Genomic DNA, 15,015 nt, shown 5'->3' with positions numbered 1-15,015 from the left:
AAACAAATATGTAGAACCTTTTCCCACGGTTAGTAATCGTGGCGAAATGTATTTCTTTTAAATTAAAACATAAAAAGTTAGAGTTATTTCCCTCATAACTGAACAATATGCCCTAGCGAAAACCTTTAAGAACAAAACATCTCCCTAACGAAAACCCATATTCAGTAATCTCATTTTTTTCATTAACCTCCATCATATTCAGTACGAATCAAAGAAAGGAAAGTCGAAACTCAAAATAAGGGATCACGGAAATCATTCTTTGACTCTTCTCTTCACCTTTACGGTACATGAAAAATTCACCACTATTCATATTACTTTAATGTTGTTGTTGTTGTTTAGTACTTAAACTCTAGAGTTTTAATGTTGCATGTTGTTGTTTTTGTGTTGTTGTTGGTGGTGTTGTATAGTTGTTGTAACTTAGCAAATGTTTTACTGTTATATGTTGTTGTGATTGAGAGTGGGATTGAGATTGTTTTTGTGTTTTGGTATTGTTGAGAATGTTATATGTTGTTGTAGTTGTTGTATTGTTGTGGCTTAACAATGTTTTGCTTAAGAAATGTAACTTAGTAAAAATTTTATACTTAGCAAAGTTTAAATTCAAGATGTGTGATTTTTTAAGCATTTGATATAAATTTTAGAATGTATTATTGATCATAGTTGGATGAAAAGTATTAAATTCGGTGTGTGAGAAAATAGTTATTGAATTCGCAGAAAAAAAAAAGGTTATGACAACAATGAAATTTTTTATTGTCCTTGTGTTATATAAAAGGAATATTAAAAAAAAATCGATATTCAATCACCTATGTTGTGATAAAATTAGTCAAAATTATTCAACATGGACGTGACACGGTAAAGTGGATAAAAACCAAACTGCAGCGTCACAAAGACATAAAGTTGATATAGATATGGATGATCAACTAGAAGATATGATATGTAATACTGAAGAAGATTATTTTAGGAAAGCTCACAAGTATGATACTTTATGTAGTGATAACGATGAGTCATTATATAAGGGGTGCACACATTTTAGTTTTGATTCATAAATGTATTGTTGTTGTGTTCTACGTATATATTCTGATTCACAAAAATATTGGTTATAGTAATAAGATTTATGTAAAATAAAAAACATATAATAAAAAAACAACATATTTCTCACGACGGTTGGTTCTTTCAACCGTGTGGAAACGTATATTTATCACCTCAATTATACACAACAACCGTGGTAGAAAGATTGTGATATGCGCCATTTGAAAAACGTCAAAATAATTTTATTGGATATCAAATCCATGATCTTTTCACTTTTTACTATGGTTGGATATTTCAACTGTGATAAAAAGTAGAGGGCTATCCAGTTTATTATCACGGTCATATCATTTGTGGTGAAATCATTATTCCAAAATAGTGAAATATATTTTTTTGTGGTAGTGAAATACCAATTGGGCTTGTATTATAGTTATTTTTATTTTAACATTGATTTTATTTTATTTTTAAATTATTAATCTGAACCATGTTTTTACTAACAAAAATTTGTTTGTATTTAATTTTATATTAAATTTAAATTAACTAATTAATTCATTAATGACAAAAAAAATTAATATATGAATTGTACCATGTAGTTAGTAACAAGTGTTTGCATATAATTTTATATTAAATTCCAATTAACTAATTGAATAAAGCTAAAAAAATTGTTTGATATATGAATTATATACTTTAATGTCTCTATTTCTAAGTGAAAATAATGAAATGTTTTATAGAGAAGATTTGGAAGAATTTATTTTTATTTATTAGATTTTTTTTTAATTTGTAAGTGTTCTGGACTAGCCTAATTATCAGAATTGGTCCAATCCACTCATAAGTGGAAAACGGTCCAATAAGCATTGGCTCACGCGCTAGGACAAGCAGAGGACGTTGTCCCCCTCTATCCGTTAGCCGAACACACGTGAATGATGGTTCCTCCACAAAGTTGTATCATTCGATCACGACAGTACTCCTGTCCTTGCTAATGGCTAGTTCGCCTTGCCTGACTGGATGAGGACAGATCCAATCGTCGCCTACATTTTAGGCCTAAGAATCGCGTCCAACCCAAAATATCGTGACCAATAACCACACGCTAAGGAGAACTTATTAATGACACTCACCTCAGAGAGGGCAAGGCATTGAACATTTCTCTCTCAAACCTATACTTTCTGTTGTACCTTTGCTCTGGTTCTTACTTTGGCATTGGAGTGTCTTGCAGGTACAACTCATTTTTTTCTCAACCACCTCCAAAGATCACGCCGTTGTAGCTGGCCCACCGATTCTAACCTGTGAAGATCAGTAAGAAATATTAAATTGAATTACACGAGAGGTTTGAAAGGTTTTCTAGAATTTTGACAAATTGTTCAAATATAATCTATGATGTTATAGTATTTTAAAATTTTAAAATATATTAATCATAAATATTTTTTATCATTCTACATAAAATTATTTTTCAAAAAATATTAAAGAATTTTCTATATCTTTTTAAAATTCTTTTTTGAAAAGTCATCTCTTTCCATCTTCTTTTAAGTCGCAAACAACAACTTTTCTTTAAGTTTATTCAGGAGATTTATAGAAATAGTTCACCCATTAAAAAAATTGTCCAAATACATCTTTCGAATATTACCTCTACTTTTTTTCTTTGGAATATGAAGAAAAACAAAAGCATGCTATATTTAGAATAGTGACATTGGATATCATCATTAGAAAAGACTTTTTGCTTATATTTAAAACTATTGAAAAGAAAAATTTATTGCCAACCAACTTATGGTGGTTTTCGCCAAACAACTTGAGATTGAAAAATGGCTGTTGGCACAAAATTATAATACACAAATTGTGAAAGAACATGTGAGAATACATCTTCCTAGTTAAGAACAACAATATGTGAAAATATGTGGAGTGCACAAGTTCCAAATCCTTCTAAAAAACAGGATTTAAAACTACCAAAATTTGGAGACTTGTAAGCATGCATTTGAAATAAATCACTTTTAAATTCTTAAAATCATGAAAGGTAGCAGCTCATTATCATGCTCATCAAGAGGATGACAAATATCACTAATCCTCTCTAGTGCAGGGATTGTTACGTCAATAAGAGCAAGTTCAAATAAAAAAAATTGAGTTCTTTTTATGGCCCTTTACCTTTTCATCTGATGAGTGTGTACAAGAATATGATATGATAAATAATATCCAAACAATTGTTTGCTTTGATTGTAATAAATAAAAATAAAACATTAGAATCAGAGTTAACAGTTACTCCAAATTGCAATTACAGGGATATCCTAAGATGTTGTCAAAACCTAATCCTATCCTGTCAGTTAAACAATAGATTCATAAATTTATCAAACAATGCTAGTAACAATGTTTATTACACTTGGACTTGCTATTTACGAGTTTTCTTTACTGAATGACCAGTTTTTCGCTTATGACGACTGAAATCAGAAACAAATCTGAACGTTTGTTCACACCCCGGCTCAGCACACACATATGGACGAGCACCAGTGTGGACTCGAATATGTTCGGTCCGAGCCCATGACCACTTGAAAGCCATCTTGCATCCCTTCCAAGGACACTTTAGTGGGCGATCATCCTCATGAACTCGGCGGTGATGCACCAGATATTTGTGTGAGAAAAACTTCTTTCCACACCCTTTCACAGGACATATATTTTTCTTATGATGCATCAACTCCTGTTTAGAGTAAAAACTCATGGTGCACCCTTCAATGTCACACTGGTATTCTCCTTCCTCATCCTTCTCTATGACACGGCCAGTTGAAACCTTTGAAGTTATTGCAGTCTTCACTTTTTTCTTTTTGGTTTCTTTTTCTTTTGTTTCCTCCTCGGATTCATTCTGAATTTTTTGGACTCTTTTCCTAATGCGCATGCTGGGAGGTCTTCTAGTTTCATTGTCTTCAATTTGTGAAGTTTCATCTTTGGAGTTAACTGATTGATCGTTCCACGCAAGAGGCTGTTGCTTCATTTTCCGAGGAGCCTTTGATTTTGTTAGCAAATGAGCATCACGTTTCACAGGCCGAGATGGCTTGCTTCTCACACAAGACGAGTTAGCTTGTTTCATTTGTTGAAGAGTTTGTGATTTAGTTTGCTTACGTCGAAGAGGTCTCATTTGTGGCTGATGACAATCATCCTCCATCTGATCATCTGAGTTTATATCGTTTTCATTTGAGAATTTAGCTTGCTTCCTTTTAGGAGTTTTATGCAGCACATGAGAATCACTTTCAGCAGAGTCATCCATATTTTCTTCATCACTATATTTATTTTTCTTGCTCCTTCGCATACTTCTTCGGGGCTTCTGAATGTGACACTCCAACTGGTCATCACATGTTACATCTTCCCCAACGATGGGTTTGGCTTGTTTGTCTTTTGGAACCCTTCTTTGATACTTGCGAGAACGGCATTCAGGTTCGTCATCAGATATAGTATCCTCTTCAACAGGGTAATTGTCCTGCCAGCTTTTAGGACTCCTCTTCTGTTGCTTCAGCATGCAGTGCCCCAGTTGATCATCAGATCTCACTGCATCTTCTTCCATTAGATATTTGGGTTGCCTGCTTTTAGATACCCTGCGTTTTTGCTTCTGAATATAAACCTCTGTTTGGTCATCAGAAATCACATCTTCAACAGTGGATTGGTCATACTTGCTTTTAGGAGTCTTCCTATACCGTTGAAGAGAACCAACACCCAATGAATCCTCTGATATGGCATTTTGCGTGTCACTAAGCTCTTCCTTATGTGGCCAATCAGAATCATAATCCATGGTATCATCTGAAACCATATCGCTGTCAATAGATTTAGCTTTCTTCGAAATAGCATTCCTCCAAGGTTGTATGCGGGTATTATCATCTAGCGAATCATCTGAAACTGCATCACTTTCCATGCATTTTGTATGCTTGCTTTTAAGCATGTTATGGAGCTGCAAAGGAGAATAATCCCCTTCTGAAGCAGTGCCATGTCCCTCAATATGCCTGGTTCGCTTACTTGCAAGAATCCTCCTTTGAGATTGATTGCATTTATCTTCAATTGAATTATCAGAAAGCCAATCCCCCTCAGAAAAACTTCCTTCCCAATCTCCTTCACTCTCTGCGGCCACTTTCCTTTTCCGACCATATTTTCTATTCGTAGTATTACTTTTGTGTGAACGTTCTGGTCTCTCATTGTTCTCATCGACTAATGGCCACAGTTGTATGCTTTTCTCATTCTCAAAGTCATCAAGCTCTCTTTTTGCTAAAAGGGGATGGACCTGATTCGACATCCAAACTTTTCCGCACCACTTTCCAGCAACTACCTTTTTCAGCCTATTTGTCCTTCTCTGACAGACACTGGGCTCGGCGGGCGAGCTTACCGGAGAGCTACAACCAAATGCATAATACAGAACAGAATTGTAAGGCATCTGCTTACTATAAAGTGGAGACCGGCTAAGATTGGCACTATAAAAGAGATTGATTCCCAACTTTACAGCCCAGTCACTATTGCCAGAAATAGCTTCCTCACTATCCAGAGCTAATTGAATCCTCTCCTCGTCTTCCCTGTTGGCATGCCTGTATACAGTATTCTTCCACTTATAATCAATCCCTGTTTCTTCTGCCACAAACTTCGCTTCAGCCTCTATCTTCGGATAATCTGTAGAAATCAGTATAAATCAATAATTATTAGGAAGGAAAGGAATACCAGTAACAATAAAGTATAAACGGTAGTAATTACGATCCTCTACGGATGCAAAACATGCTGACAAGGTCAAAAGTTAATTTGTAGCAATTGGGCGATAAATACCAATTACTACGAATGCATGACAAAATTATATATAAATGTTGCTTTAAATCATAAATAAACATTATTGATATGTTGATATGTGCATGGATTTTAGTATTTCTAATAATATCTAAAAACATGCACACTAACTTAAGTGGAAATCGTATTTAATGAATTGCCAAACCTGGATGACATAGGAGCAATATATGCGCTCCTCCAATTGGGCGAAGTTGCTGCTCTGCTTCTGCAGCATGCTCTAGACAGAAGACATGCATCCTAGACGCATCTTCATCAGATGGTGGCACTGATGATAGATTTTTATTGTCAATGGGAATCACTGTCTTGCCCAACAAAGGCATTTCAGTAAGAGTATCCTCGGAACAATTCAAGGTAGAATGATCAAAAGGGCTCATAATGCGCTCGACTTTCTTATGCATATAACTCTCATAATTATTAATAGTTACTGGGCTAGCATGGCAATCTTGGAATTGAGAAGGCAAACAAGGTCTCTCCTGGGATTTACTTCTTAATGGAGGGTTCGTCGTGTTTAAATCATCACCATCAACTGCAATATCTGAGTCACTTTGATCCTCTTCCTCGGAATCGGATAAATTTCCATATGCTATAGCCAACAATGCAAGAGCCGTGTTTTCTGTTACAGCATTTGAAGCTTCCATATGACTTTGATCAGCAATTTGTGTCTGTTGTTCAACAGATTCAACAGGAACATCGTATAAATCATTTCTGGCATTCTGTTTTGTCCATCCTGCATGATGGGACAAAATATGTCACTAGTTTAACCTTGGCCAAGGAAGATTGAAACAGACAACTTATATACAGAAAACTTTTGGGAGATAAAATTAAAAGTAGATAAGATACAACCAAACTTCTTCTTTTCTCATTCACACCATAAAGGTTTGGCATAATATATACATTAGTTATAGCTGCTCTCTCTTTCTCTCTCTTTACATAAATAATAACATGGTAAGAACTCACTAAAATTCTACATTAAAAACCTAAACATACAACTTATCAGCTCAATTGTCTCCCTGGTTTACAAAAGCGCCCATAGGACCCGTACAGGCCTTCTGGGTCCCAACTATGCTACTAATCTTTGGCTAATTTTATGTTCCTATCAAGCCTTTTGGCAAAAGGAAAGATTAGTTTTTACGTAAAAGGAAATAAATGAAGACATTACAATCAAGCATTTCGCACTGCAGTGACAGAGATCCTAGTGTCAGCAAAAGCCACATCACCCTTCATTTTTTCAAGAAACTTTAGCATTCACAGTTCTTTCAACTGACATTGTCAAGTACGAACAACCGCCTTCACCAAGGATGATCCAATTGGCTAGGCCTAGGTGTCTCAAGCAGAACCGCATTCACAATTTAGGGGACTTAAAATCATAGGTCTGATGACTTGCTTAGATCTCAACGGAAAGAATGAATTGACAATAGTTAAAGGCGTTGAATGAATTAAATCCCAGTATCAATTGGGAGAAACTGAAATATGACTGCCTCTGTTGATGAACATTAATCCTGGACTCTTTCTTTCAAACTCAATCTAGTTGTCAAGCAAGTTGGTTTAGTGAACAAATCAGTGAAGGAGTTAAAAACATTCTCTACTTATATTTTTATCAATATGTGGGTTTTTAGGGAAGGACTGAAATAATAGAAACGGTTAAGGGTCCTCACCCTTGAGCCTTCGGATCAACAAAAGAATATATCAGTATTGAGGGATGCAAATTTACCCCAATGACCACAGATCTTGGAGAATGGGTTACACCAGTTTTGAAACAAGAATAGTACCCTATAGCATATTAAATTCAGTAAGTCCTTGACTACGTGTATACGAACAGGATATCACGACTTATGTGTTTCCCCCTCCCTTCGGGCCAAGGCAGGGTATTGTGGGCCAAGTGCAATTACTTGCCATACATTTCTCTGTAATTCTATCCTAAATCTGTCCTTAGTCTAATATCTGGGATAAGAACGATTTCCTATCAAGAGCCCAGGAGAAAAACAAAAAATTATTTGTTTCTCTCTTGATTGGTAAATTATGGGAAATGTCTCCCGTTCAACCTACTCCCTACTGCTCAACTCTTGACTATATAAAGTAGATAGGCTGTCTTGTAAAAAAAAGTGTGGGGTCAAATTAACGATAAAATGTGGAAAATCCCAGAACAACAACTTTTCACTACTATATGAAACTGAACCAAAAACCAAAACCAAATAAATAGAACATGCCTGTATATGTGCTCTGCTTGGAAATGTTTGCATCTTCATGGGAAGCAGTAAACTTATTTCTAGTTACTCCAGAACCCACTATCCAATCATTGAAGAAGTTACAATCAACTGACATAAGGTATCTAGCTGCTGGTTCTTTAGGCTGTACAATAGCAACACAAGAAAAACTTAATATTCCACATGTGACACATGAGAATAGTCTTTGGTCTGTTAACCCATCTCCTTGACTTGTATCTTTTTCGGTGTCTCTTTGCAATGTTTTAGAACTTGAAGTGCATATGTCACCATTTGCACTAAATGAACAAACCCTGTTCCTTTCACACAAGGTAGTGAATTTTTCTTTTACAGAAGAAAAACCTTTTACTTTTTTGATTCCATGATTCCTGTTGAACACTAGATCATCTGAAATGGATTTTTTTGAGGAATTCGTTCCCTCAGAATTGCACACATTGAGTGAAAAATCAGTGTCAACCTTTTGTTGTTGAGATCCAACGCGTAATTTTGAGTAAACAGAGAAGTCAGAAGAGCTACGAGGAAGGAGTACTACAGAAGATCCTTTGCCGAGGGCATGCAGCAGATCATTATTCTGTAACACATCCTGTGCAAATAGTTCTTTAATTACCGTTTGTCCTACACCCTTCTTTTTATCTTTAAGTCGAGAACTTCTTGGTCCGACGCTGATGTCTCCAGGGATTCTGTATGGGCAAACAGAAGTTATACATATATGTCGGGTTATATCCAGTATGATTAATCAACATTTTATAAACCTGTGCATCAATATAAACTATAACGTAGATGAAATATTTCTTATAATTGCAGCAATCTACTAAACTAAGTCGGGACCTATGAAGCGCCGACTCCAACACAGAACGGACATTTTGACACAGCTAATGTAAAAAACCATAGGACCCCTACTCTTATACATATATATTAATTTATTTTTTCCAATTAAATAAAATAATCATATTATTTATAAAAGATCTAAATTGAGAATCATGCATCTAAATTGAGCGGTTTATTTATCCATCTGCCATAAAAAAAATCTAAAAATGTTATCAAATTTTAATGTTTTAACTTCTCATTGTTTCGACATATCTTTAAACCTTGTAGATGTGCCAAAGATGTGTCCTAAGAGTGTATAAGGCGTGTCAAATCAAAGAAAATAAATACATTTTTTTGGCACACATGTCTAAGTTGTTACACACTTGTCGTACGAGTATCATTTAGATGTTGGACACCGATCCAATGAGTGTTAAAGCAGAGAGAAAAAAATTGGGACACATTTCTGAGTTATCTAACAGGTGTCATACACAAGTGTCGGACACAAGGATACACCTAGTTCTAGTGATGATTGTACTTCATAGGTCGGGACCAATGAGGAAAGAGACACCAGTGAGGAGAGACAAACCTAGAACACATAGCAAGACCAAGGTCATAAAGTAACTGGAAATGTGAAACCATGGGAGGATAATTAATTGAAGCCCTCCTAATGGCAGCATCTTTAGCAACGGTCAACCATTCAGGTGTTGCAATGTTAGCTGCCTCTCCACAATTAAAACCTGTGTGCATCCAAAGGTATAGAAACATTCAACTATTGACAGAAACAATTATCCAAAGTACACCCCATAGCCACAAAGAAAAACAAGAAACGTGCTTTTGCCGTTTTGTTGTCTCACCGTGATTGAATCCTGTGTGATAGGCTCTTGGAAATGTCACAACAAACTCCCCAGCATTTTGCACTAACCTGATTCAATGGAGTTGGATATTAAACTTGAGATACAAATGCAAATTCTCAATATAAATACAGAGAGAGAAAGAGAGAGTACAAGTATGAGGATATAACATCCACCAAAACAGATACAGAAACAAAAAGTGAAACAGAACAGACACAATGAAGCAAGCCTGTCAAGTCTCCTTGCATATAAGAAAGGCAGACCCTTTGAAACTTCTCTAGTAAGGCACTGGAGAGAAGCCATAAACAAGTCCCTAGCCTAAAGCAAATCTATAAGATCACAACAGAGCAGCATAAAACCCTTACAGATACAAAATTATGGTTTCGTTCTTTCAACCAAAACCTTCAAATAAATTACTGCCAGATTATCCGGAAGACAATGTAACCAATCAAGTAACCAAACAAATAATCCCCAGGGAAAATAGCTAACCCACATTGTAAAAAACAATGCAGCTGAACCTTTTGTCTCAGGTTAGATATCCAACAAGACCATGCATTGCAAGTTTGCAACAGTACTTCCACATAACTTAAACTTGAAATTATTTCTCTATAAAACAAAATAAAACAGCACCGCCGAAGACAAAAATTGATATCATAGAAAAAAATCCCAAAATCTAGTACCTGCAACATGGAACACCTGCCTGAACAAATACTTCAGGAGACATCACTGTAGTTTTCTCCCCAAGAATAGCAAAAGTAACTAGCATCAGAAAACAAAACCCCCATAAGTTTCCCATAAAAACAACAAAAATGCACTCAATCAAGTACAATAGAGCATTAGCATTTAGCTACGTACTACCAACACTTCATATCAGTGAGGTGCTCGGTACTGACACTGACAGTGATTCGACGCGTGCAGCTACATTATTTTCTTAAGACTATTATTTGTTACACTTAAGCCATTGCACAATAGAGCCCCTAATTGTTTTGTCAAAGTTAAATCATGACTAACAAACAGGGCCTCCGAAAAGTTAAGATGGCTCTGGACACGTGCAATTACATTATTTTCTTAAACTAGTCTTGATGTCCTGTCCTGTCCTGTTTGCATTTAGAATTAAGCATTTTGATTGATTAACAAGTAATAAAAGCAATGATTAACTAACCAAGAGGGTTAACCTCTCCTCCATAGCCATGAACTCTAACAACATCCTCAAAAGCAACAGCAGCCTCTCTAGGAACACCATACCAAGTCTTAGAAGCCCCCATATGAAGATAATTCAAGCTATGCAAATCATGATCCTCCACATGCCAAGCAAACCAACTAAACAACATAGCAACATAAACCATAGGAGAAGTAACACCAGGTATCTCTTCCTTCATAAACTTCAACAAAGACCCATTTGCCCTCGAAACCCCTCTCATATTCCAACCCGTTTCACCCACCGTTAAAAAACCATCTCCCCCAAAACCACCGTAACCACCGTCGTTCACTTCCCCAAAAGCAGAACCAGGCATGTCGTTCGCATACTCCACACAAAAAGGCTTATCCGCAGTAGCTTTCCAGTACATAGCTTCAACTTCCAGAGGAGAAAACTGACCAAGTTTCTTCCCCTTTTTGAAGTAACTTTTCTCAAACGACTTCGCCTTAGCTTCGAATTCGCGAAACGAGTAGTGGTTACCACTATGCCAGACCGGTCGTCGAACCGGCTGAGGCCGCCGTGGACAGAATCCGATCTGTTGTTGACGTGTTGTGAACCGGGGTTGACACCGGTTCAGGTTAGAAATAGCGGTTTTCTTAGGACATGGTGGAACCGGTGGAATAATCTTGCAGATTCCATATTTGGATGCTTCTTTTTCGATCTTGAAAATGTAAGCTATTGGATCTTGAAACTCTGCTAAAGTTGGTCGATACTCTGGTGCTACTGGAAGCGATTTTAGCCATGGGAAAACCTCTTCAGAATTCGCCATTGTAGTGATTTTGGAGTTGCTAAAATGAATTATTGCTCATTCAATTAAGTTGCTCTGTTTTTGGTTCCCAAACAGAGCCTAACAGAGTCTTCAGATTCCATTCTTAGCTTTTTTTTAGTTATCTTTTGGGATATTTTTAAAAAATTAAAAAAAGAGTGAGAGTTTCTTTGGGTTTAGAATTTGATTTTAATAATGTGTGGATTGAGGTTGTTACTTGTTTGGTTGTTCTGTTTACGATGTTGTTACAGAGGAGGTGAAAGGGAAAAACGGTGGCAGAGGAGTGAGTGTGTGAGAGTGAGTGGGGTTTTTTTGTGGGGTTTGTTTTTGGAGTTTTAGGACAAAAATGGACGTTGTTTGTGTTGTTATTTACTAAATTGCCATTTTTGTTTTTTGTTTTTTTAAAGAATATAGAAATTTGTATGAGTTGGCGTTATGTTATTTGTGGATAATATATGATATTTATTTTAATGATAATAATTTGAGAAAAAACGGTGGGTGTTACTTTCGCATGTATCACTGACCTTGGGTTCTTATGCCGCTTGGTTCGGAATATGTTTATTCTCTTCTTTTTCATATTACGTCTTTGCATGTTCAGTTTGGGTCCTAATTAACGACGGATTAACCATGTACACTACTTTTTAAAGAAGAATAATTACTTTATATCAACTAAAAAAAATTACTGTTGATAAAGAAAGATTAATTACTTTTTAAAAAAAATATTTAGCGGAAGTATCCTCTTTGATAGTTTTACTTAAAAATATGAATAAATTTTAATAATTAAAAATATTTTATTAATAGAATATAGCTTAATTAGGTGAGAAGATGAATCAAAATATAAGAGGAGAGTAATTGATACGATGTTTCTTGACAATATTAGAAACGGTGAGAAATGACTCACGCGCTGAAACCTGCGATGGCGGCGATTTTTAGGGAATGAACCGTTGTTCTTGAGTAACACCACAAATTGGAAACTATGGAAATCCTTGACCTTTTCCCAGAAGCCAGAGTTGATTTTGTTGTTTCTCCTCCATGTTCAAAGCAACCTTCTTCTCTTCAAGTCCTCTCTTCCCCGACGGGGATGAAACCCCAAACTTCCAAACCCTTAGCTCATAGCCCCAAATCATTTGCTCAGGTTTTTCAAGGTGTCTGTGACATTCCTCTTTCACAACTCCCAAATCCGGTCATAAAAGGGGATCGCCCCTCCATTACAATCCCAGAGGAGGAATATGAAGCTGGTATAGCAGAATGTAAAAACAATCTCCATGGCAGAGTGCTTTGGCCAAAAGGATCATCTCCGCTAACGGTGCTAGCTCTCAAAGAAAAGCTGATTCTTCTCTGGCCTGAAGTAAAGAACTGGGGAGTGTTGTCTCTGGGTAAAGGTTACTACGAGTTTACCTTTGCGAGCATTGAAGATATGAGAAGAGTTCGGGCATCTGGTGCTATCAATCTTCATCCTGGGTCTTTGAAGCTTTTTGCTTGGACCAAAGACTTCAATCCTTCTTTGCAAAGTAACACTTCGGCGCAGGTATGGGTCAGGTTTTTTGGTTTATCTCAGGAGTACTGGAGGCCGAGAATCCTCTTTGCTATTGCCAGCTGCGTAGGGACTCCCATTTGCATCGATGCGGCGTCGTCCAAATCACGTATCGACCGAACTTTTGGGCAGTATGTTAGGGTACTTATAGACATGGATTTGACTAAGCCTCTGAACCATAATGTGTTGGTAGAACGTGCTGGTTTTGCTTTTTTTGCAGATATCGAATATGAAAACATTCCTCAGTTTTGTGAGCATTGCAGGAAGCTAGGACATGCTGTGCAAGATTGTAAATTACTGCAGAAGCAAGTCGGACCTCAAGTTCCTAAGACCAAAGTTTCTTATGTTCCGAAATCAAAGCCTAATGACGTTGTGGCCGACAAGTGCGATACTGTGGTTGAGGAGGTGGTACCAAAAGATCCTTTGGTTGTTCCCGCGGCACCTATCCTGGTACCAAACCCTATGAACTTTATTTCTCAGCCCCCTGAGGATTCAGGTACTCAATTCTCTGAGTTTGTAGGACCTACTCAACTTGCTGTGGATAGAGGAAAGTCTGTCCAGAATGAGGATGCTATATTAATGCAGAATTCCTGGGCTGGTCTTGTTGATCTTGAAGAAGAGTCAGTCCTTGATGGTGCTTTCACTAATGTGGTATCCATCCTCAAAAAGAAACAAGCAGCTAGAAACAAATCAAAATCTCTCAATAGGTCTCAAGCAGGACCAGCTCTGTCATTCTCATGAAGTGCTTGTATTGGAATATAAGGGGTGTGGCTAATGCTCCTTCTAGATTAGCCTTAAAGAGATTGATTAAGCTTCACAATCCAGATTTTATTTTCATTGCAGAACCGAAGATGGAGTTTGCAAACTTTCCGATGAATTGGTTCCATAAATTAGGTTTCAAACCCTTCTCTGTAAATAGTTTGGTGCATCCCTCCCTTTGGGGATTCTGCAGCCTAGACTTACACCCTAATTTCATTGCAGAGTCTGACCAATACTTTGCTTTCTCTTTCTCTCTTGACAATTATTTGATAGCCGTAGCGGTTATTTATGCTTCTACTAATATCATTAAAAGGAGGGAGCTTTGGAAAGATCTTAATGACTTACAAACTGCTCACATCTGTCCTTGGGCTTTCTATGGTGATTTCAACTCTATTGTTGGTGCTCATGAGCACAGAGGTAGGAACAGCCCCGCCAAGATGCCAATGTCAGAATTTAAAAATTGGATCGACTCGAATAATCTCATTCTTTTTCTTACCATTGGAGCGGAATTTACTTGGTCTAATAAGCGAGACTATCCGATGTTGGTTGAAAGGAGACTCGATAGGTGCATTGGGAATCTCCTCTGGATTGATGCTTGCTGCAGTTTGTCGGTTTCTACTTTGGCCAAAGTTTATTCCGACCACTACCCTCTGTTGTTGGAATTTCACATTAATTTGAGTAAATTTGTTGCTCAGTTTAAATTTCTGAGTGCTTGGACGGTTCATGAGCAGTGCAAGAAGTTAATCAAGTTGTTGTGGTCTCGGGAGATTATCGGTTGCCCCATGTTTGTGCTTACTAAAAAGCTCCAGCTACTGGAAAAAGAACTTAGGGGCTGGAATAAGAACATCTTTGGGAATCTCACGACCAATGTTAGAGATGCAAAAGAGAATCTTAATCATATACAAGGCCTTATTCAGCATGATGGCAGTAGTGAAATCCTTAAGAACCAAGAGAAGGAAGCCCAAACTAATCTTACTAAGGCTTTAGAGACTGAAGAACATTTCTGGAGAGGAAAAGCTAGAGTCAAGTGGCAGCTAGAGGGGGATCGTAACACTGGATAC

At 36.9% G+C, this 15,015-nt stretch overlaps 1 protein-coding gene across 1 annotated transcript; it reads right to left on the bottom strand.

Annotated features, from left to right (window-relative positions):
* Positions 1-3,203: 3,203 nt before the first annotated feature.
* On the bottom strand, positions 3,204-11,982 carry LOC131636757 (lysine-specific demethylase REF6). Its single transcript, XM_058907354.1, has 7 exons — positions 10,860-11,982; positions 10,378-10,456; positions 9,701-9,768; positions 9,433-9,583; positions 8,025-8,719; positions 5,963-6,544; positions 3,204-5,649 (listed from the first exon to the last, which is right to left on the bottom strand). The coding sequence occupies exons 1-7, from the start codon at positions 11,662-11,664 to the stop codon at positions 3,398-3,400; spliced, it is 4,632 nt and encodes a 1,543-aa protein (XP_058763337.1). The 5' UTR covers positions 11,665-11,982; the 3' UTR covers positions 3,204-3,397.
* Positions 11,983-15,015: the final 3,033 nt, after the last annotated feature.

Source organism: Vicia villosa, linkage group LG1 (assembly GCF_029867415.1).
Source record: "Vicia villosa cultivar HV-30 ecotype Madison, WI linkage group LG1, Vvil1.0, whole genome shotgun sequence".
NCBI classification, from domain to species: Eukaryota; Viridiplantae; Streptophyta; class Magnoliopsida; order Fabales; family Fabaceae; genus Vicia; species Vicia villosa.
The sequence above is the reverse complement of the archived record's forward strand: the minus strand, read 5'-3'. Positions and strand labels throughout refer to the sequence as shown.